This window comes from Alternaria infectoria, assembly GCF_024043175.1.
Source record: "Alternaria infectoria strain BMP 0036 chromosome Unknown scaffold_1, whole genome shotgun sequence".
NCBI classification, from domain to species: Eukaryota; Fungi; Ascomycota; class Dothideomycetes; order Pleosporales; family Pleosporaceae; genus Alternaria; species Alternaria infectoria.
This window is the reverse complement of record NW_026250690.1, coordinates 643,372-666,109: the sequence shown is the minus strand read 5'-3', so window position 1 is coordinate 666,109 and position 22,738 is coordinate 643,372. Positions and strand designations below refer to the sequence as shown.

General features: G+C 53.0%; 9 protein-coding genes across 9 annotated transcripts; 4 read left to right on the top strand and 5 right to left on the bottom strand.

Moving 5' to 3' along the window:
• Positions 1 to 1,443: 1,443 nt before the first annotated feature.
• J4E92_000256 (uncharacterized protein) lies at positions 1,444 to 3,349 on the top strand (the record flags this gene model as incomplete). Its single annotated transcript, XM_051491675.1, has 2 exons — positions 1,444 to 1,521; positions 1,580 to 3,349. The coding sequence occupies 2 exons, from the start codon at positions 1,444 to 1,446 to the stop codon at positions 3,347 to 3,349; spliced, it is 1,848 nt and encodes a 615-aa protein (XP_051357187.1).
• Positions 3,350 to 3,494: 145 nt separating this feature from the next.
• J4E92_000255 (uncharacterized protein) lies at positions 3,495 to 5,030 on the bottom strand (the record flags this gene model as incomplete). Its single annotated transcript, XM_051491674.1, has 1 exon — positions 3,495 to 5,030. The coding sequence occupies one exon, from the start codon at positions 5,028 to 5,030 to the stop codon at positions 3,495 to 3,497; it is 1,536 nt and encodes a 511-aa protein (XP_051357186.1).
• Positions 5,031 to 5,436: 406 nt separating this feature from the next.
• Positions 5,437 to 7,879, top strand: J4E92_000254 (uncharacterized protein; the record flags this gene model as incomplete). The annotated part of the gene is made up of 2 exons (XM_051491673.1): positions 5,437 to 7,010; positions 7,060 to 7,879. The coding sequence occupies 2 exons, from the start codon at positions 5,437 to 5,439 to the stop codon at positions 7,877 to 7,879; spliced, it is 2,394 nt and encodes a 797-aa protein (XP_051357185.1).
• A 106-nt stretch (positions 7,880 to 7,985) lies between these two features.
• Positions 7,986 to 9,749, bottom strand: J4E92_000253 (uncharacterized protein; the record flags this gene model as incomplete). The annotated part of the gene is made up of 5 exons (XM_051491672.1): positions 7,986 to 8,318; positions 8,369 to 9,119; positions 9,405 to 9,577; positions 9,631 to 9,688; positions 9,736 to 9,749. The coding sequence occupies 5 exons, from the start codon at positions 9,747 to 9,749 to the stop codon at positions 7,986 to 7,988; spliced, it is 1,329 nt and encodes a 442-aa protein (XP_051357184.1).
• A 547-nt stretch (positions 9,750 to 10,296) lies between these two features.
• Positions 10,297 to 11,647, top strand: J4E92_000252 (uncharacterized protein; the record flags this gene model as incomplete). Its single annotated transcript, XM_051491671.1, has 3 exons — positions 10,297 to 10,560; positions 10,623 to 10,828; positions 10,879 to 11,647. The coding sequence occupies 3 exons, from the start codon at positions 10,297 to 10,299 to the stop codon at positions 11,645 to 11,647; spliced, it is 1,239 nt and encodes a 412-aa protein (XP_051357183.1).
• Positions 11,648 to 12,465: 818 nt separating this feature from the next.
• J4E92_000251 (uncharacterized protein) lies at positions 12,466 to 13,911 on the top strand (the record flags this gene model as incomplete). The annotated part of the gene is made up of 1 exon (XM_051491670.1): positions 12,466 to 13,911. The coding sequence occupies one exon, from the start codon at positions 12,466 to 12,468 to the stop codon at positions 13,909 to 13,911; it is 1,446 nt and encodes a 481-aa protein (XP_051357182.1).
• Positions 13,912 to 13,971: 60 nt separating this feature from the next.
• J4E92_000250 (uncharacterized protein) lies at positions 13,972 to 14,877 on the bottom strand (the record flags this gene model as incomplete). Its single annotated transcript, XM_051491669.1, has 1 exon — positions 13,972 to 14,877. The coding sequence occupies one exon, from the start codon at positions 14,875 to 14,877 to the stop codon at positions 13,972 to 13,974; it is 906 nt and encodes a 301-aa protein (XP_051357181.1).
• Positions 14,878 to 15,538: 661 nt separating this feature from the next.
• J4E92_000249 (uncharacterized protein) lies at positions 15,539 to 18,598 on the bottom strand (the record flags this gene model as incomplete). Its single annotated transcript, XM_051491668.1, has 2 exons — positions 15,539 to 18,250; positions 18,593 to 18,598. 2 exons carry the CDS (start codon positions 18,596 to 18,598, stop codon positions 15,539 to 15,541), a joined length of 2,718 nt encoding a protein of 905 aa, XP_051357180.1.
• Positions 18,599 to 19,819: 1,221 nt separating this feature from the next.
• Positions 19,820 to 22,487, bottom strand: J4E92_000248 (uncharacterized protein; the record flags this gene model as incomplete). Its single annotated transcript, XM_051491667.1, has 3 exons — positions 19,820 to 20,102; positions 20,153 to 22,224; positions 22,275 to 22,487. The coding sequence occupies 3 exons, from the start codon at positions 22,485 to 22,487 to the stop codon at positions 19,820 to 19,822; spliced, it is 2,568 nt and encodes an 855-aa protein (XP_051357179.1).
• Between the last annotated feature and the right edge of the window lie 251 nt (positions 22,488 to 22,738).

Below are 22,738 nucleotides of genomic sequence, written 5' to 3'. Positions count from 1 at the left end.
ATTTCTGGACCAACTTTGCGCAGTCTTAGTGCCAAGTGCTTTCCCGTTTCGATTGAAAAGCTGTTCAACTGCATAACACAGCCGTAGTCTTGAGCCCAAAGGTTGCGCAAACGCGTTTTGATGCCGACGTTGGTAAATGAGAACTCGTGAGCTTCCCTCCCATACATACGTTGCACGATGTGACCATTGATAAAGTCTTTTGGCGAATGCGCGAGAACACCGGTAAGCGTCCATCTGTCAACCCCTGGAGGCCGCACGCATTGCCAAGCAAATATACTGAGATCGGCTTTCGAACGAATTATTTCCTCTTGAAGTCGCTGGAAAGCCTTTTCAGCCTCGCCGTACAGCAGTGGAAGATTGACGCCAAAGATTCCAAGGAGGCAGTAGGCTATATCTTCAGTCCGTGTGGTCTTTCTCTTTGCTGCCCAAGACATTCTTGTTGCCACTGACACCAGGTCCAATGACCGATTATGCAGTAGGATCTCCACGCCAATGCCAGTGATGGTCGACAAATTATCGACAAGATCCGTTTTGAGACCGATGTAGTTCCATCTGGCATTATAAAATTGGATGTCGCGTGGAGCAATCAGTTCTTGGAGAGTCCAACCACGCGTGAACCTAGTATGCTCAGTACGCAAAGCGTAGATGGAGTGATTGGGCGTACCAGCGGCATTTCGGTAAATCGACGCTTATCACTGCAGCGGAAGCCAAGTCCTCCAGATGGACGTAACAGACTTTTGCATCTTTGTACCATCGATACATGGAATTGATCGCTTCCGTAAGCTCAGCGCTACTGCTTTTGTCAATGCAGCAGGTATCGATCCAACAATGCGTAATACCAGCTTCTTTCGCAATTTCACACGTCTTGACAATCTTCCTGTAGCCTCTCATGGAGGCATCACGGGTTTCAACGTAGTCCCTATACGACACCTCCTCGTTGCCCCACGTGTGCGATAGAATTGCGTATGGGGGGATCGATGCGCCTATGAACTCTTGGAATTTCCGAGTCCTTGTGTTGATAAGACGCATGTTGTATGCCGGAGGCGGAGATCTGGAAAGCGGGGAAAGAGGATGTGCCAGTATCTCAGCCTGACGGGTAGAGGAGCTGAAGATGCATGTCGCTTAACTCAGCCCGGGCATGCATACTCAGATAGGTAAGACGCATCCTTCTTTGCTGTTAAGCCCATCCATAACATCTACGTGATGATAAGTTTGAGAATGCGATGGGTCTTGTATCGTAGATGACTGTAGTTCGTGGTGTGAGTGAAGATCAAAGTCACACGTTCACAGACGCGTTCGCAGACCCGCTAGCTTGTTCCGTCGTTAGCGCCAACGACGTCATGGTAATTCGCGTCTGGCGTGACGGCTCCACTTTCACAAGCTTCGAGACGCGCATCTCTCCTCGTCAAACCTCTGCCGAGTGATGCTTGTCGCTTAGCAAACATGGCATCTGCGAGCGATGTTCTTACCCTCATTAGCTCTTTGACACTCCGTCTGAGCATATGGATCTTTCTGCGATGGGTATGTATGAGAGAACCTTGGAATGGCTGCTTGATGCATGCAGCTGACCGTTCTGCAGATACCCACAACAATCGTACCTCCACTTGCGACCGCACTCACGCTCGTCTATATCCCCTCCTTCTTCACCAGCTTCCAGGACACAGCGCAATACAAGGTCATATCCGATGAACTTGACATCATCGTGAAAGAGACCGTTGGTGGACGCGGCGATGACTCCAGCGAAGAAGTACAACTCATTGACGGTGCCGATGATGGGCCGCTGAAAGAGCTTGACGTCCAAGAGACTGTTCAATATGAGGAAAGGGAACCCAAGGTGCTGCGTACACTGCTCACTGGGCTCCCAAGTCCTTCATCAGCTATGTGGAGCTGGATCACCTTTGGCATCAACATGGCTCTGATTGCAATGGCCTTGGACGTCGTCTATCGCGCTCCGCTACTCCACCAATGCCACGATGCAAGCTTTGCACGCGTCGGCTACGTGTCGGAAAACAGCGCAAAGATCCTAGTGCGAGAGCCGTACGCGTTTGACGTGAGGGTCCTCTATCGCTCCATCGATGGAACTGAACGATCGTGGATGCACAAGACCCATCGCGCCAGCCAACCCGAGTATTGGCTCACCAACGAGACCGACTTCACGACCGTCATGAACATCGAACACCTGCGACCCGATCTGCCTTACGAGTACATCGTCGAGACATCGCGCGGAAACATATCAGGCACCTTCACGACTGCTCCGAAACCAGGTCGCATATCGATGCTCAAGGACAACAAATACACTTTCGTACACTCGAGCTGCATCAAGCCTCGCGTCCCTTACACGCCCTTCCAACACCCTCTTGAATTCCCCGGCATGAAACACCTAGCGCGCTGGCTACCAGAGCTCAAGCCCTACTTCATGCTGTTCCTCGGCGACTTCATTTACGTCGACGTGCCACATCGTCAGGGTAGCGATGTAGAGACCTACAGACGCGAGTACCGACAGGTTTACTCCTCGCCATCGTGGCCGGCAGTGAGCGAGAACCTGCCATGGATCCACGTCATTGACGACCATGAGATTCACAATGACTGGAACAGCAACATGACGGGTGTGGCAGTACCAGCCTACGACGCCTTCACGCACTACAACGCCGCGCCCAACCCTCCTCCTCATCGCGAAGGCGTCACTTACTTCTCTTTCACACAAGGTCCAGCAGAGTTCTTCCTCCTCGACACGCGACGATACCGTACCCCCGCGAGCAAAGACGCTTCTGACCCCACGAAAACTATGCTCGGTTCCCAGCAGCTCTCTGATCTACTGGACTGGATACATAAACTACCACCTCCGGGTGTTCACTGGAAGTTCATTGTGACGGGTACACCCTTCACAAAGAACTGGCAATTCGGGTCGGAAGACACATGGGGCGGGCATCTATATGAGCGCAGACGTATCCTGGAAGCTGCATGGGACCTCTCTTCCGAGCACGATATCGGCGTCGTAGTCCTTAGCGGTGACCGTCACGAATTCGCTGCTACGTCTTTCCCACCACCGAAGGATGGCAAGTGGCCTACAAGCGCTACGGTACATGAGTTCAGCACCAGCCCGCTGAGCATGTTCTACCTGCCCTTCAGAACATACAAGGAGACAGATGACGAGGATGTATGCCTCAAGTACCTTCCTGATGGTAACAGCAAATTTGGTGCTGTGGAGATCACCACACCTGAACACGGAGAGCAGAGCTTTGTCAACTACAGGCTGTTCATCGATGGAAACGAGGCTTGGACGCACAGTATTAGCACGCCACCGGGGAGGAGTGGTAGCCACAGGGCAAAGGATGCCGTGTGGGGATAGCGAGTGCCTGTAAATGGCAAGGTCGAAGGTGTTCTCGTTAGTTTCAGGTAGATGTCTTTTTTCTAGGAATGAGGAACAGGGCTCCTCTTTCGAAGAATAGTTTTCGTAATCTGGGTATCTTCCATTGATATCATATGCTCCAATTTCAACCCCACTTCCTCTTCGCTTTCTCCTCGTCTTCCTTGGTCCACTCCCGTGGTAGTACGGCGAAGACAAGATATGAAGTATGCGTCTTGAGCTCCGGTTCAGTCCTATGCACCAGCCTGCCCTCCTTGAACAGTGTCCGGCTCTCCATATCCTTTTTCGACTGAGCAAGCCTGTCATGCTTACTCGGCGGAACGCCTTCCAATTTCTTCTTCTTGCCCTTGCCCACCTCCCCGCCCTCACCCACATTCTCCCCGCGTTTCCGCGCTTCCGCCTTTCGCATGACTTCTTCCTGCTTCTCGCGCTGCATGCTGTGGAATACTGCCGCACGGCCTTCCACGTCCCTGAGTCTTTGTACCGCTTCCTGGACGTTTGCGGGATGCGCGTTACCGCCGCGAACACCTTCTTCTTGCAGACCGACGCGCTCACGACGTACATCGAGGCGCTTGGCGTTGATCTCTACCATGTCTATTTCTACCCAGCCGAGGGTACGGAGGGCGGAGACGGTCTTTGTGACTTGTTCGATGCAGGGCGAGAACGTGCAGATGCGGACTGCGTTGCGCGGGTTGAGAGGGCTGCGGAAAGGTTTCGATGAGGAAGTGTTGGGTGGAGGTGCTTCGGTTGCGGGTTCGTCTGGTGTGGATGGATCTGAAGCGACGGACTTCAATGCGGCGGAGGAGGGAGGGGAGCGCGTGAGGTGCTTGAGGGCGTGCCATGGCGCTGGCAGATCGAGGAATACGCAGTCGGCGTCTGGGCCTGTCGAATCTTCGAGATTGAAACCGTCGTTGTATACGTCGCGATGTGTTACTGTGACCAGAGGATCCAGACCATGATCCTTGATCTCGAGCTGTAGCTGCTCTGCGCGCGGTTGGTGGTACTCAAAGCTGTATACGCCGCCAGTCCGTGTCTTGCGCTTCCTCTTCTTGGATGTACCCACTGCATTCTCCTCGTCGCCGTTTGTCTCGGGCTCTGTAGCTTGTGTCCCCGGGTAGCCATTGTAGACGGCTCGTACCGATGCATGCGTAAAGCTTCCGCTGCCTGCGCCGGCCTCGATTATGTGATCGCCCGGTCTTGCGCGCAGTCTCTGCAAGATGTAACTATAGTCGGGCGTGTATACGACTTGGGTGCGGTGCGGTAACGAAATCGTCCACATTTCTGGCGTAGGTGGTATGAGATGCGCAAAACCACTACTCGCTGCGGCAGCCTTTACGATGTCCTTCTTCGCCGCATCCGGCTCGGCGACTGGTGTGCCCTCTCCTTCATCTTTGGTGTCTCTCTTGCGCTTCTTGTTCTTTCCGCGCGACCCGGTGTCAACGAGTGACGCAAGGATTTGCGTACCCCAGGGCTGACCGACGAGTGTACTATGTGGGAAAGAACCGAATCGCGTGTTCTCAACCTTGCCTTCAGGATAGTCGGAATCGGCCTCGGGTCTCAAGACGGCAGGAATAAGTTGATCGCGGCGCAATTGCAATATACCGAGATTATCTGCTGTCGCGCAAGTCCCCGGGTCAAGGAACGGGGAAGGTGTCGTCGCCATGGGTGTAGGAAGTCGCGACAGACCAAAGATGTGGAGATGATGCGATCGCGACTCGGAGCTCTAGAGAACAAAAAGATATTCAGCGGGGAGCTTTCGAAGACGCTATTGGAGGGGAACGCCAAGCCCTCACTGACAGGGATTCTTATTGCTCACCCATAGACCACCAACAGAACGTGACGAGAACATCACTTACTGACTCACCGTAAGCGGCTCCCGGACTTACACCTGGCCTGACTACTAGCACCGATCCCCGTCACTCCTTACATTCCCGTTTCCCGCCACATTGATGGTACTTGCTTTCCGGTCTTTGTCCCGCACCGTCAAATCGCCTTCCCCACTTCTACTTTCGAAAACCAACTGCACTTGGATACACCGGAGTCAGATATCGCCAAGATTAGCAGCCAACATGGCGACACCGGCGCGCACCCAACCTCCATGGAAGGAACCCAAAGGTTCAAGCCCAGCAAAATTGAAAGTCTGGAACTCTTTGACGAGATCAAAAAATGACTTCGTACCCATCGACCCTGAAGGCAAAGAAGTCAAGTGGTACAGCTGCGGTCCTACCGTCTACGACGATGCACACTTGGGTCATGCTCGGAATTACGTCACAAACGACATTCTGCGGAGAATCCTGGCCCACTACTACGGTTACAGGCTGAAGTTCGTTCAGAACATCACAGACGTAGACGACAAGATCATCCTGCGCGGGCGCCAACAATATCTTCTTGCCAAGTTCAAGGCCGATAACCCAACTGTAACGGATGAAGTTGTCAACACCACCATTAAAGCTTTCGACGCATATGTCAAGAAGAACCTCCCTCTACTCAATGAGGATGTCAACATCGGCAGCTTCAACAGCGATTCTGCGGAGAAGTATGCCAATGTCATCCAGGGCAAGTCCGTCGACGGTGTCGGTCCACCAGGCGACAAGGAAGCGAAGATCAAAATGCACCTCCGGACGGCCAGCACAGCAGTCACGTCGTTGCTGGCTCCATCGAAGTCGACCCCTGAGGACGTGGAGATTTTCTATGCTGGCGCTGAGGACGTACTGTTACCTTACCTCGACTCACTATATGGTTCAACTATTGATGCCAGCGACCACTCGGTTTTCACAACACTCACCAAGAAGTACGAAGCGCGCTTCAACGAAGACATGCGAGCACTCAACGTCCTCGATCCGGATGTCGTCACTCGCGTGACTGAGTACGGTGATGATATCGTAGCTTTTGTGGACAAGATTATCAAGAACGGCATGGCATACAGCACATCGGATGGATCTGTTTACTTCGATATTGAGAGTTTCGAGAAGAGAAAGGGGAACCACTACGCACGCTTGGAGCCATGGAACAGAGGTGACACCAATCTGCAAGCAGATGGCGAAGGTGCCCTGTCAACAGTCAAGACCTCGGAAAAGCGCAACGACTCTGACTTCGCGCTCTGGAAGTCATCGAAACCGGGAGAACCAGCATGGAAGAGCCCATGGGGTCCGGGTCGGCCAGGTTGGCATATCGAGTGCTCAGTCATGGCTTCGGCCGTTCTAGGCGAACAGATGGACATACACAGTGGAGGTATCGATCTCTGCTTCCCGCATCACGACAACGAACTAGCACAGTCAGAAGCCTACTGGCAAAAGGAAGGTGGTGCGCAGTGGGTGAACTACTTCCTTCATATGGGTCATCTGTCTATATCAGGATCCAAGATGTCAAAGAGCTTGAAGAACTTCACCACAATCCGCGAAGCCCTGAGTCGCGGTGATTGGAATGCACGGAGTTTGCGCATCATCTTCCTTCTCGGAGGCTGGCACGACGGTATCGAAATCACACCAGACATGCGAAAGTCGGGTTCATCATGGGAGAGCTATGTCACCAACTTCTTCTACAAAGTTCGGGATCTTGAAGTACATCCAAACATCAGTTCGACCGGTGCTGAAGACGAGAAGGTGAAACAGTCTCTCGAATCTGCGAAGGAGAAAGTACACAGGTAAGACACGAGAAGATGGATATCGAAACTTTTACTAATGTAGCATCAGTGCGCTAGCCGACTCGTTCGACACACCTACCGCTATGCGTGCGATTTCCAGCCTCATCACCGAATACAACTCAGCCGACAAGGCTGGACTGTCTGACGATGTCTCATTCGACGTCGCTCGCTACATCACTCGCATGGTCCGGATATTCGGCCTTGACGGTTCAGCTGACCCTTGGGATGGTGGCATCGGCTGGGCTGGCATTGACATTCCTTCAGCCGCCAAGGAGCACGTATACGCTGTTTCACGTGAGCGCGACCAAGTAAGGCAGCATGCCATCGCCGGTGATCTCAACGAGAACCTAGATTCTATCATCGCCCAGCACAACCCCGCGAAGCAACAAGACATAGAAGCAGTCCCATACGCCGAAGTCCTTTCTACTTTCCAACAGTCTCTACAAGACCTTGCGAAGAAGCAAGCGCCCGCGAAAGACTACCTCGACCTGTGCGACCAGCTCCGCGACACGCACCTGTGGGATCTCGGTATCTACCTCGAAGACCGCGAGAACGCGCCCGCCATGGTCCGCCCCGTCGACGCCGAACTGCAAGCCGCTCGTTCACAGAAAGAGGAAATTGCTCGCCAAAAGGCTGAAGCTAAGCTGAAGCGTGAACGCGAGGAGGCGGAGAAGAAGGCTAAGCTTGCGGAACAAGCTAAGATCAACCCCAAGGATATGTTCCGGACTGAGGAGTATAGTGCGTGGGATGAGGATGGTCTGCCGACCAAGGATAAGGATGGCGCTGATGTAGCTAAAGGGAGGGTGAAGAAGCTTAAGAAGGAGTGGGAGAAGCAGAAGAAGTTGTTTGAGGAGCATATGAAGGCTTGAACTGATAGTATTTGAAGCACGTGGGGCCTGTAAAACATGGGCTCGCGAAGCATTTGAGGCATGTTGAGCCTTTGATATGTTCAGCATAGTTCTAGCATCTCCTAAGTCAATTGAAGTTAGTAGACCCAACGAAAACCACCAAGACAGCACAATAGGCTGCGGCAGCGGCAAACAACTCATGCCTCTTCGCCTTCGTGAGCAGCGACATAGCTGCAGCAAACAGCAGCGTGAAAACCATCAAAATACCGATAGCCGCAAATACGCATTCCGTCGTCTTGATAGTCGAGAGACGATACATCGCCAATACCGGAGCTACCAGTAGCAAGAAAAGCGCAATAGTAATGAAGAGATTGACCAGCGTCGACACCCTCGAAGGAGCAAAGTAGTAATTCCTCTCATCCGTGGATTTACGCCTCTGATCCTCGGTCCGGAAGAGCCACTACGGATTGTAAGTAAAGCCCAAAGACCCGAGCAATATAGGATACTCACTTGAACAAGTGGGCCATCCATCTTATGCAACATCGCTTCGACCATACCGTCGAAACCCGCCCACTCCCTCCCATGTCTGAGCGTCACGATATCCTCTTTCCAGAGTATGTAATCTTGCTCCTCGTCTACGAGGGGCGCAATATTGTGGAACCAGTTCCTCACGCTTCGGTAATCACGTTCGGTTGGTCGTTGGAAAGAGACGAGCTCTCTTGCTTTGATCAGTAGCTCGTCGTATTGGTTCACTTTGATTCTTAGTTCCTCTAGAATGTCTTCTCGCGTCCGAGTTTCGTCTTCGTCTCCTTCTTCCTTTGCTTCTTCTTTCTCTTGTTTGCAGGCTGCGACGTCGAGATCCCAGGATCGCAGGCGCTTCTTGTAGGCCTCGGGAAGGGTGTCGTGGAAGCGGTCAATGTTGTCTAGCTCGGCTTCGAGCATCTGAATGCTGCATTGGAGGCTTAGAAGGAGCCGCGCATGCACGTTGCTGAAGCCGCGGTAGAGCATGAAGTTTTGTTCACTTGAATTGTAGGCTGCAAGTCGTGCGTAGCCGTTCGGACATTTTTCGAGTGTTCGTACTTTGGTTGGATACGGCCCTGATCCACCGGGTGAGAAGATAGGCTCATCATCGTTTTCACCGTCTTCGTCTTCGCCAATGGCAGATTCAGGCTTGGCCTGCTGTTCTACATCGGCTGGCTTTTTTCTTGGTAGTAACAGTCCGAAGCTGTTGGCTACGTGTCGCAGCGAGTTTAGAGTTGTGCTGGAACGAAAAGTGGATGATGAAGATGCATTAGAGTACCGTGTACAGGGGCTGGAGAACTCCTTCTCCGCCGGTGATGCTGGGGGAGAACTCATGATGGAAGGGGTCTGAACATGAAGAAATTATCAGACGATGGAGGACATGAGAAATGTCTCTAACAGACGAGAACAGTTGACATTCTCAGCTGGGAACTAAATATCGATGTGCTTCTTCACCGGTCAAGCCTCATTACATTGATTGGTCCAGGTGTCTCAAACTGGGTGGATTTTAACCTCAGGAAACCACTTCTTGTCCATGTAGAGCTTTGTGGTATCGCCCTTCTTCTCAGTCAGTTGATACTCCGTCTTCGATTTCGATATCTTCTGGCTAAACGCTATATAAAGCTTCTTCTTCTTTTGCTTGTTGTCGATGACTTCTGTAATCTGAACGTGTTCTCCGGGAGAGTATTTTGCGACAGTCTGCGACCAATCAGCATTTAGGCTTACTCGACAGGGGAGTGCATGGCGCTTACTTCAGCCCCCAACCCTTTCACTGTCGCTGCACGATCTCTCGCAACCTTTTCCGTCTGCCTATAGTTAGCGCGCAAAACACAACATACTGGTAGGTAGGGCCATACCTGCTGTTGGTCATTGATATGCTCCTCCGGCGTTGTTTGTCGTCCTTCGTCGGTCATGACTGCGAATAAGAACCTTGGAAGAGTCGGAAATGGGCCTCGTTGTCAGCCTTTCATATCAGGCTGAGTCCAGGCTTTTAACGCCCTCTCCATCTTCAGCTGAAGATATCTCACTGCCGCAATAGTGGGCGAGGTGCAGCGTGCCGGTGAGCCATCGTTGCTTTTTTCGCAGGCAGCAGTTTGCCTATCGTTACTGATCGTTCGCCTACCCTTACCCCGCCAATAATCGCATAACACCAGGCGTTCTATGAGGCGGAGTCCGAGAAGCATTAGCCTTTTGGAGCGTGGAGGACTCTCCATGTGATCGTGTGGCTAGTATTACCTGCATGCTGGCTAATTAATATATTCAGTGGCTGACTGGCATGATGGGGCCATGACCAAGCACAGCCTCAGGTTCGCGGCCCCCACAATGTGTATGACAAGGCTAGATATGCGAACATGTAGCACGTTCGTCAACAGGAGTCAATCCTGATCACCATTCGCACCTCCAGTTATTCTCGCATCATGGCACCGCCAAGTCGTTGCGATATACCCAACCCACTGTCACCTAGATCATCGGTGAACGACACTAGCTCCCTTCCTTCGCCGTTGAGCCTCAACCCTGGAGAAATTCGCTCTTCTCGAGATGATCAGCATGAAGCGAAACTCCAACAATGCTGGGACAAGTCAATCGCAAAGCATCTGGATCTGCCAGATGGATACCGCAATGTACATGTTTTGATGATCAAATGGCAAGACGCGATAGATCAGCTGAGCGTGCGGCAAGAGGTATGGAAATAGTCTATCGTCTGATCATCTTGGCATTGCAATACTAACTTTACACTCACTAGGTCGACGACCTGACGAATGTCTTCAGAAGAATCTTCAATTACGAAGTGACCGAGCTACAACTAGAGGAGGAGAGGCCGCAACTCCAGCTTGAGAGGGGAATATTAAACTGGGTGTACGAAAACGATGACCCAAACAATCTGTTTGTAGTATACTACGCTGGTCATGGTGTTTACGACCAGGCTCACAAGGTTCTCGAGTTCTCACCGTGCGTATTCCAAAGCAAAATCCACGGAGTCTAGCTAATAGCACTACCAGGACTGACGATGTTAAGATTGACCTTCGAGCAGTCTGGAACCACGCTGAGAGGACACTAATCGAGAAAGTAAAAGCCAACGTCCTCACTATCATGGATTGCTGCTTCGCCGGCGACCTTATGCGCAACGTCCCCGAGCACGGTCGAACATTCGAGATGATAGCCGCCTCAGGTATCGGCGCGCCCACCCCTGAGCCCGGCGAGAACTCTTTCACTCGCTGCCTCATTAGACATCTGAAGGAATTAGCCGTGAAAAGTGCCGGTACCTATGGCAGTTACTTTGACACCCATGAGCTTGTCGAGTGCATGGCAAAGGAACGCTTTGACTCACCTCCAAGAGTATGGCGGCGAATCCCAGGCAGTAGCCGACATATTGAGTTCAGGAAGCTCAAACCAAAGAAAGAGCGTCCGACGCAGAGTCCTAGCATATCGTCCCACGCACGCTTTCTGCATCTGGGGTTCGCGCTAAAGCATGAGACCATCAACGAGACGCAGATACGATCCTTGACGAAGGAACTGCCGGCCTTGTTCTCCAGTAGAGGGCTGCCCTTGGTCAACATCAAGTGGCTGGGAAGTAGGAAAGAGGGCAAACCAACGCTGAAGGATGTCGTGTACTTCGTATCGAAGAATCGGAAAGAGCTTTCTCCGTTTACGCCGCCACCTTCAGATAAGAAGAGGAGTGCTGATGAGGCGGATTTGGACGAGTCCATGTCTGATCGCCGGTGGTCCAAGCAACCGATGTTGAACACATATGTCTCTCTTGGGGAGTAGTTGTCACACTCGAACGACAATCCTCTTGCATACCATGTTCTTTGAACAACGCCACCTAATCACTTACTGCATTCGAGAATGACGCGTGGTCTCAAGCTGGTATGTGACATCTTGTTCTTGTTGTTCACTTAGAAATGCTTGCTAATGCACGAAAAAGATAGCGATGCCATCTTTACGCGATCCACTACGCGCACCTCTTCTCCTCAATTTACGGAGAGATTTTAGCACTGTTATATGCCACGGTCCTCCTCGTAGCGGCATTGCGCCGCAGATGACCAAGTATGGTGGCGAAAGCAGGTCGGATCGAGGTTACTACATGTTCTGATCGCCCAAGCAGATAGAATCTTGCTCTAAGGGCGTATTAATTCGAAATGATCATGAAAGTCAAGTTCCGATGTAGATTTTGGTGTTGTGTGGCAATGTTGATGGAGCCGTAGGGCGCGCATTGAAGATCTACGATGCGACTACCAGATCCGATTAGCGTGAAGCTTACCAACGCGGTGTTATTGCCGAAATTTTGGGGAAGCAGCCACAAGCTTTCCCCATATCCTCAGGCAAAGCTTCGCAATTGGACATCCTGCGTGCAGCATGCATACAGATCCAACAACCAAGCTCAAGATGGCATCGCATCTCAGCTAGCCTCCGCGGCCGGAGAGTGGGGACGATGGGTAGAAAAGATGGTTGACCGTCGGATAAAACACCGAAGGATGCGCTTCTTTCGAATATCCACCACCAGCCACATCACTTCTTGGAAGTCGTACCCTTTCGTCTTCCTTATCACCCCAGGCAACTGACGACATCCATTCCGATCCATTGAGATGAGTGCCAACCGCGATGTGGAGAAAGCCACGATATCGGAGTTCGGAGAAGCGAATACCGAACGCCATCATGACGCGTCGTACGCCTCAATAAGGGTTCCATCAAGACCAGCATCCCAGCACGAAGAGGAGGAGATTGAGAGGATACCAACAAACGCCTCTCGTGCGTCTCGTACAAAGAAGTCGGTAATCGGACTGGCTAAGACGATCACCGCTCGTTCGAATGCGTCCGTCATCGATCCTGGGCCACCGCCTGACGGGGGCGCCAAAGCCTGGGTGCAGGCGTTCATGGGCCACTTCGTTATCTTCAACACGTGGGGGATGATTGCGACATTCGGCGTTTTCCAACAGTATTACACGCTCGACCTGGGTCTGGAACCATCAGCCGTATCCTGGATCGGAAGCTTCCAGATGCTGGGTCACTTTTCGCTGGGCATGTTGACCGGGCGTCTTTTCGATGCGGGATACTTCTACTGGTCCGTGATACCTGGCATGCTCGTTTCCTGCCTCGGAATGTTCATGACCAGTCTGTGCACGAAGTACTGGCAGATCTTCCTTGCGCAGGGTGTAATGAACGGAGTCGGGAACGGGATGCAGTTTGCGCCCGTTCTGGGACTTGTCAGCACATACTTTGCGAAGAATCGGAGCGTGGCACTCGCGATCATGGCTAGCGGCAGTGCGACGGGCGGGCTTGTCTACCCAACTATCGCACGACAGCTAGTTCCCCGCATCGGTTTCCCGTGGACTGTCAGGGTGATGGCTTTCATGATGCTAGCTGTGGGAATATGTTACAGTTCCCTGTTGAAACCACGACTGCCTCCGAGAAAGTCTGGCCCTGTGCTTGAACTCAGCGCGTTCAGGGAAATGCCGTATAGTGTATTCTTGATGGGAGTCTTCCTCATCGCCCTTGGGCAGTACTTCGCCTTCTACTACATCTCGTCGTTCGCGATCGACATCCTTGGTCTACCATACGCAACCTCCATCAACATTCTGCTAGTCCTGAACGGTGTCGGTGTCCTTGGTCGTATCGTGCCATCCTATTTTGCCGATAAGTATACTGGGCCGTACAATATCCTAATACCCTTTTGCTTTGTCTCCGCTTTTGTACTATACTTCTGGCCGCTGGTCAACAGCGAACCTAGCCTTTACGCGTGGGCGGTGTGCTATGGCTTCTTCGTCTCGGGCTTCCAGGGTATCTTCCCGGCTGTGATGACTACGCTGACAAAGGACATGAGTAAAGTAGGCACGAGAAACGGTCAGGGCCTTGCGATAGTAGGATTGGGTACATTTATCGGGCCACCGATCGCTGGAGCGCTGATACAGAGTAATGGTGGAGGTTATCTCAGTGCGCAGATATTTGCTGGGACTGCAGTGTTGTTAGGAAGTTGTATATTGGTTGTGGGACGATGGAGTATCACAGGATTCAACCTGAAAGTACGAGTATAGAATAGCAAACGAAGCGACGCAAGCCATGACAACGCCTATTCACCTAGTCTCACCATCGCCCTAAACCGCGCGTCTTGTCCTTCGAAGCCTTGGAGCAGCGATACCTCTCGCCGTCTTCTTCCCACCACCGATCGGTATATACGTCCCATTCAGTCCACACCCAAAGTTCTCACACGTCGAGATAGTATGCACATACCGAATCTTCCCTTTCTCGACGCGGAAGGTATGGCTATCTGGCGCCGGCGTCTCACTCGCCCTATCCAACCCCGGAAACCCCACATAGATATTGACACTCCCCATCTCGACATCAACCACATAACGGCGATCCTGAACATACACGGTACTCGGCAGACCCAAAGAGCAAGTCTCGCCATTCGTCATACTCGTATCAGTATACGCACCTCCCTCAAGCCTGGCACAAGGCGTGCCAAACGGAATCGTAACATTGACATTGCCAAAGCGGTCGAAGTACGCATCACCAGCCGCCTTGATAACCTCGCGGGTATCCTGGTCCGCAAGCGGAATAGGCGACCAATCCTGCATACCATTCCAGTACGCCGTGCCCGTAGCATTGAACAGCCAATCCCCCTCATCGCTAACAAGGGTCTCCATCTTCGTCACAAACTTGCCGTTGCCCTCCACGCGCACACCGAGAACATACGGGTGGCTTGACTCTGCCACGATGATCTCAGTGAAGGCGCTGCACAGATACGGGTCTAGGAAGACGCGCGAGTTGGTGCTGTTGAGGGGCGTGTTGATGATGGATGTTGCGGCGGAGAGATTTGCGGGCTTGAAGTTCTCGGTGTAGGTGAAGTTTTGGAGCATGTAGTTTGTGAGGAGCGTGGAGTTGCCGATGGTTTGAGCGGAGAGGTAGAGGGATGTGAAGGCCGCGAGGAATTCGCGCTCGCAGGCACTCATTGCGAGGGGGAGGAGCGCTGTGGCGCTCAGGAGGGTTGAAGGGCGCATGGTGTGAGATGACGATGTTTGCAATTGAGCGACAATGCAGAGTCAGTGGGAGGTAGTGGCTTTGTTTCTCACATCTTCTTGAGCTTTAAGAGTCACAGCAACTTTTCGAAAATGTGAACTGCCGTCAAAAACAATCTGAAATACCATGATCGAACATGGGTGCGCTGCGGATGGACCTGCATGGACGTTAATCTACGAATAGAGTGTGGGGCAGGCCGGCATCATGAACGACTCCTCATCAACCACACGTCCATCCCAAGCTAATGCGCAGCCAGCATAGGTTAAAATTTTAGTACAAGCGGATTAGTGTGGAAGATGTCTTTCGTGTCTCAAGAGATTAATGCTGGGCTTAGTGATATCACTGTACAGTGAGAGACAAAGTTACAAATATTCTCCACGTTCATAGCACTAAGCAGTGCAGTTATCCGTACTACCCATTCTGACGGAAAACCCGCCTTTCGCAAACATCCTTTAGCCTTGTAAGCCAATGACCTTTTACCGTGATTTCGTTCATATGCGCAATCCCATAATCAAGAACAAATAAAGCAAGGCCATCGAGCGGAGAATCACTCCTAACTCCGTAAAACATGAGATAGAAGACTCCACGCCCTAAAAGACGTCAAGCCAACAAGGCTAATAACAAGACCACCCGTCGCCCTCATCACACACGTCCTCGTGGGCCGGATCGACCAGACTCATCGGAGAGGTCATCGGGTGAACACGCGGGGGGGTTGGGGTAAACGTAGTTCACACCGGAGAGACCTACAGCGGGAGCAGCGCGTTGTGGATATGGGCTGTGGCTGCGGCTACGCCTGCGGCGGGTAGCACGTGGGAGCTCTGTGGCACGCTCAGGCTCCTTAATGACTGGCTGGTCGATTTCGTCCTTGCAGTGCATGTACTTGGCGAGGTCGAAAGCGTCTTGAAGGCTGATCTTGTCGCTAAGACCTTTCTCTTGAGCCCATTTCCAGATCTTCTTCATACCAGTGCTGCTCTCGATGATGTTCTTCTCGGGACCAAAGACGTCGCTGCTATCGATGGGAATGTGGACAGTCTTGTCGCCAGACTCGACGGTGGCCCAATAGGTGACGGTATAGTCAGTAGATACAGGAGCTTCTGGTTCGGGAGCGTTGTTGGAGTCTTTAAGGTTGCCAATGGAAGCCCATGCGTCGTCTCCTGAGCTCTGTGGGCCTGGTCCAGTAGACCCCGGATTACCAGGCGCGGAGTTGGGGTTTATCAACCAAGCAAGGTCATCACACTCGTATTCCCAACTTGACGGAGCCCACAGGGGATCCCTTGGCCCACCTGAACCGCCATGTCCGTCACTAATCGCAGAGGGGGCTGTACGAACAGCGCCCGTCTTGTTCTTGGCCTTGTCCTGGTCCTTCTTGGACTCGTCTTCCTCTGTGGAGCTTGCGATGTCCTTCAAAGGTCGGAGTACCTTGAAACGGTCGGCATCTCGCACATTCATCGTTGTTCCAGTAGGCTCATCGTTGTGATGAGGTGAGAAGGCTTGTGAGGGATCACTGACCATTAAGGTGTTCATTACGCCGTCTTGAATGGACTGGCGATTCATTTCTCCCAAACCAGCGTTCTCAAGCGGCGCAAGCCAAGCCCTCAGCATCTGTCGGATATGATCAAGACTGCGGGCGTTGCGGTACATGGAGACAGCAACAACCAGATTCGCGCCACACATACGAAGGATCTCGAAGACTTCATCGCGCGAGAAGGCGTTGGCAGTAAAGTCCAGAAACTCGTCCACCATAGCGTCGTCCGGTGCGGGTGTGGTGTCGGCAGGAGCAGAGTCGGTAGCGACCTCGACACTAAAAGACGTCTCTGACAGACCCTTGTCCATAGAGAGGAGGTCGGGAATCGAACCGGCGTCAGAATCGCTGTACTCTTCTCCATCTGTACTGAGAGCATAGTTGAGACCTCCTACTGATACGCGCGCCTGCTTCTTGTGTTCCGCAACAGTCGGAAGGAATCTACGCGGCTCCAAAGTAGTAGTTCCGACAGTCGCGTCGCCGTTCTTGACCTCGGCACAGTCGTCTTCGATCTCGAACTCGATATCGGAAATGTCGGAGTTATCTAGAAGATTCAGAAGATCGATGGGTGAGATACCTTCCTTGAGGGTAATACAGCCGACGTTGTGATCTTGACCCGTGTGGACACCGCAATGGGCCTCTAGCGATGGCTGGCTGGCTGCGTTCTTCTTTGCGTGCGTGCGGTCTAGAAGCGAAGTAGCGGACTCAGGCTGCAGGGCTGCAGGCCCGCTCGACGAAGAAACAGGAGCAAACTCGCGTTCGTGCCAACGTTGAGCAGCCATGTTATCGGCTTTCAGGATGGTTTCGATATCCTGCTCGCGAATCTGGCTGTGGACGTCCTCGAAAGTTCTGAGCTCAGGAAGCGGTGACCTAGATGCGCTCGTTGCAGTGCGAGCATGGGAAAATGTCATGGACGGCACAGTCGACCAAACAAAATTGCTCAAGTGTGTCAAAGGGACGTTTGGCCAGTCTGCAGTTGGGTTATTGCCATCATCATCTCCAGAATTGACCTTAACAGTACTCCACTTCTTCTTCACGGACTGCTCTTCACCCTGATCATCGGCTCGTGTAGCAGAAGGAGAAGCCTTGACTTCCGCCGAGAGAGGAGGAGCAGTGTCGGTATGCGATAGTGAATGTGTCTCAACCTGACGTCGATGGTTCCCGTAGGGCCGGGGAGACAGCAAGGGGTCAAAGACACGCCTTGGAGTCTGACCAATCATACCTCCCGCGACTTGGTTGGAGTGCTCGACCGCGGAGCGCATGTTGTTGTACACGGGGAAAAGATCGACGGCTGAGGGGAACGCCCCGATCATGTTACGGGCACTGTTAATAGACTTCTTCACTGCCATCTCGTGGGCTTTAACCAGCCCTCGGAGTCCGGCGGGGTCGTTGCGGCCGTTTGCGCCGTGTCCAGCGGGATCTTGCTCGTCGTGTTCTTCGCGCTCGTTGCTGGAGGCGTCCGCAAGGCCGTGTTCCTTGTCCTTACCAGGTTGGCCGTTCAGGACTTGCTCATACTCAGCGTTGAGTTCTTCGATCCGAGCTTCGAGTTGAGCCAAGGCCTCATCGTCGTTATCGAACGCAAGCTGGGACGCCGCACACATGTTAGCCTCTTCAGCGATTTCCTGGAGTGGTCGAAGACCAGCGGTGTTGACCTTGGGAGACATCCTGTTGGAAGGCGATTGGTACTCGTCAGAGCTTGGCGGGGTGTGAGCAGCGGGACTGAATTGATCGCCGCTATCGCTGTCACTGAAGGAGCCGGGAATCCACATCGAATTGGCTCGACCGAAACGTCCGCGTTGGCGCATCCGGTCCATGTCTAATGGAGTAGCTTTCTGTAGAATGTTCGTAGTCGTGAATAGAAGAGAAGTTGTTTGGAGGTAAGGTACCGCAGTGTTGTCGGGGTGTACGGTGGAGGAAAAGAGCTGGTCGGAGAGGGGCGCTTTTATATGGCCTTAGTGCGTGAGAGCTTGGACGTGGATCTGGGTGAGAGCAGGTGATATCGCTCAGAGACGAGAAGTGAAAGATCGGACGTTTCTGGACAATGACGTATTCGGGAAGGCAGACGCGGAGGTGAGGGGCGAGTGAGTGTCGAGCAGGCGATGGTGACGCAGATAGCCTAGCCGCTGGAATAGATGTGCCGCCAGTACACCAGTATCGTCTAACGTAGGCCGAACGATCATCTTCACACCCCATCACTCAAGCAAGGGCCTTCTCTCTGCGTCCCTCGTATTCCACCAGAAGAAGCCTCTCTTACGCGTCCCTCCATCCACCTCTTCAACCTCGAATTCTTTCTGCTCGCCCTTCACTCTTCGCCACCACTTCCCCCAACTTTCGCCTCTTCTCACCCATACCTCTTCCGTTCCATCTTCATAGAGCGCGTAGCCGCCTCTACTTGCCTTTGCACCAAAGCCAACCCACTTGATACACTTTGCAAGACTGTACAGCACCAGAACACCAAAAAGCGTACAGAAGATAGTCACGATGGACGTCAAGAAAGTGATTGTAGACACTTGACAGCCTAACCCCGAGGTGCGCAGCTCAAAGCGCTCAGATGGTAAAGCGCATATCGAGTCGTATCGAATGGGTGAAAGGAGAGGAAAGGCTTTCGACAAAGCGTCCGTAGGTAAGGGAAGGCATGTCGAGGACTTTGAAAGTGAGTTAGTGATAGTCCGCGGGTCAATTCAGGAGACGTGAACATACAATCGCACACCACCCGCAATGGCCTTTACTTCGATGACAGTCACCACAATCAGCATAGCCCCAGCACTCGAACAATCGTCCCCAGTCGTCTTTAGGGCTACTTTGCAGCCGTTGATGGAGCAGTTCCGTCACGGTTTTCGACGCGTCATCGTCGCGCTTGGCAGAGGTGGCTGGGCAGTTGGATGGCATCATGTACGTGCAAAGCAACCAAGGAGTATACAACACCCAAGTCACGTAGGATTGAGGAATGCTACGCGAAAATAATGATGCTGGAAGCGCAAAAGAAAGTTGGGATGAGACGGTCAATCAGTTGCGATGAAAGGTCGATAAATGCGGGGCGCGATAAGATGCGCGCTATGCCGCATTCGTCACGCATCTGTCACCTCGGCTCCCAGACATTTTGCGGAAGTCATCAGCTCACGAGGTCAAGCGAAGCATTCAAGACACGAATTTGCAGAATGAGCGGGTGATATTCACTGAACCTAAAGTATGTACAAAGAAGATGCCCCAGATGTATCAAATGTCGAGACTGGGGCAGGAGATGGATGTGCGCCTCTTATTTAGGGACGCACTGAGAGAACCACGTGTTGTTCACTGCGCACTTGTATCCGCTGACACAAGCTGTCGGACCAGTGTAGCCTTGACCACCGCATCTGATTCGAAGTTAGTATGTGTTCAATGCATGAAAGTTCTTTGTCCACTTACTGTTCCCAGGCGTTTGCCGTCTTGGTAGGTACAGCTGATGGTGCTGCAGATGTCTTGGTCGGCGCAGCCGATGACTTTCCTGGTGTTGACGATGGCTTCACAGGGGCAGCTGACGAACTAGTCGGAGCCTTGGAAGATGAGGGCTTAGCGGTACTGGCGGATGACGGAGCGGACGACGAAGGCTTACCACCTCCACTGCTTGCACCAAGTGCAAGGATCTTAGCAGCAGCATGTTCTGCGAGCACGACGATGTAAGATGTAGGGTTGGTGAAGATGTGACTGCGCCATGTTAGTTCGAGGATGTTGTGTGATATTGAGGGTGAGCTTACCCAGGGAAGAGAGACGCGTCGACGACGTGAATGTTCTTCGTTCCGTACACCTGAGTGTTCAGATCCACGACGGCTGTTCCGCCAGTAAGACCACTATCGGTTCCAATCTTCGCGGTTCCGATCCAGTGGTTGGCGCGACGGGCAGCTGGTGTCTTGGGAAGGCTGGCAACGTACGCCTCAACCGTCATGTTGGGTGATGGTACCTGGAACTCGATCATTGGGTTCTTCTGGATAGCCTTCATCATGCTCTTGATACCGGCAACAACTACACCGGTGTCGGCTTCGTTCTGTAGGTAGGGCGCCTTGCTGACGTAGACGTTGAGAGCACCGTTGATGGAGAGCGCACCACGCGAGGTAGAGCCGTGGCCTAGGTACTGGCTGATAGTGAGGTGGTGGGTGTCGTTGGCACCGGGGCCTTCAACACGAGCAGTCCATTGGAGCGATCGGTCAATGCCATCACTTCCCTTGATCACTTCCCAAGCGAGGGGACCAATGTTGGGCGCAGACTGAGCAAGGATACCAGAGCGCTTGGAGAGGTACAGATCCTTGTCGCTCTCGATGGGAGCATCCCACGCCTTGTAGAAGTCGTAGAAGGAGATGTTGGGGTGCTTGATAACAAGGTCGGTGTTGACGTGGTCGTTCAAGTTCTGGCCGACAGGGAGGTTGATCCAGTCAGACTCGTTGATCATGGTCGAGCCATCGAGGGCGCTGTTCTTGACGATGCTCAGCTGGTCTTTTGGTCCAATGCCGCTGCGGAAAAGAACCTTGGAGGATCCGAAAGCTCCACCGGAAACAATGACACGGCCTCCAGGGTTCAGGTTGACAGTACCGCAGTAGCCAGTGCCGCCAACACCGCTATCAAGCTCGACGCCAGTAGCAGTATCACCAGTGCGAACGATACGGCGGGCCATGGTGTTGGTCCACAGCTTGAAGTTCTTCCTCTCAAGGGCGGAGACCATGTAAGTGCCAAGAGGACCTTGCCTCTGACCGTTGTCGTACATGAAGGGAGAGTGAGAGTATGTGCGGTTCTTCTGGTTCTGTTGGTCGTTCGCGACGACGCTCTTCCAGCCATCTGCACCAAGCGCACCGGATAGGACATCGAAGCCTTCCTGCTTGTAGCGCTTTCCGTCGACGGAGGGAGTGTCGGTACCCGGGATGCGCTTGAAGACACGGTCGATTGCGCCTTTGACGTCAGCTGACTTCCAGCCGTTAGGGAACTGGTAGTCGAAGTCAATATCAACAGGCTTCCACCAAAGCGCAGCGTTGACAGCAGCGCCTCCACCGAGAACACAGCCAGCCATTTGGTCAATGTCAGTGCAAGCTACACCAGCAGAGTCAACCCAGATCTGGTTGCAAAGACCGGGGACGTCGAAGCGGGTCAGGTTGTTGCTAGTGACCCAGTCAGGGCCCATCTTTCCGCCGAAACGGGCGAGAGATGGCGGGCCCTTCTCGAGCATGAGAACACTCTTGCCAGACTCAGAAAGCTTGTCTGCTACGGGAATACCTCCAGCACCACCGCCAATGACGATGTAGTCGAAGGAGCCTGAAGGAGCAGGCGATCCCTGGCACTTGACAGGTGTTGTTGGAGTGGGCGTAGCCGATGGCTGACCAGATTTGGTCGGTGTAGGTGCACCAGAAGGCTGGCCACCTACCAACTTGAGGTAGTCGGTGTACTTTGCGTTCCTCGCGTCCGCGGTAGGAGCGCCGAACTGAGACTGTCCCTTGTTGTGGAAAACCCAGGTACCGTCATAGATCTTGTCATGCTGGGCCCAACCGATAACGTTGACCTCAGTAGTGGGAAGCTGAGAGCCCTCAGCACCGCCCTGGTTCCAGACCCAGCAGTGCTCGCATCGGTAGACGATCTCGAAGTGTGTGTCGGTGACGGAGTGGAAGATTTGAGTCAAAGTCGCGTTGCCAGTGTAGTCCTCAGGAGCGACATAGCCACCTGCCCAGACAAATTTGGTCTTGACGGCATCTTCTTCCGGCCATGCAACGAGGAGAAGAGAGTTTGGCATGCCACCAGCATGGCTGACACCGGACCATCCCTGCCTGTTTGCTTCGAGCGAACCTTTCTGGGGAACATTAGCGGCTGCAGCATCCACACAGACTTGCTATAACTTACAATGTAACCAATGTACTCGTCGTTGGCTCCAGTCGGTTCTCCAGGCAGTACCCAACCCCACTCGAAACCACCTGCAGTCTGGGCGTCACTGACTGTCTGGCGCCAGAACTCAATACCGGTGCCTTCGTGGGTGAACGTTTCCTGCGCAAGAGCGAGAGGGGCGAAAAGAGAGGATAGCAGCGAAGCCGCTCGAACGAAAGAAGAGGTCTTCATCTTGGAGACTTGTTACCAGCACGTCGAAGATGAGATGAATTGACAAGCGCAAGTTGTAGCTGTGGCCTCTATCGCTATGCCAGGGTGCGGACGCGTTATATACATATCAACATTATGCTAGACTACGCCGCCGTGTATGGGGTTGACACCCGTGGCCAAGCCACTACCTGGGGAACTTCCTTCTGGAGGCGGCAGAAGTGCGCATTGAACCAGGTACGGAGGACGCGCGCTGGCTAGGATGGGCCAAGCGA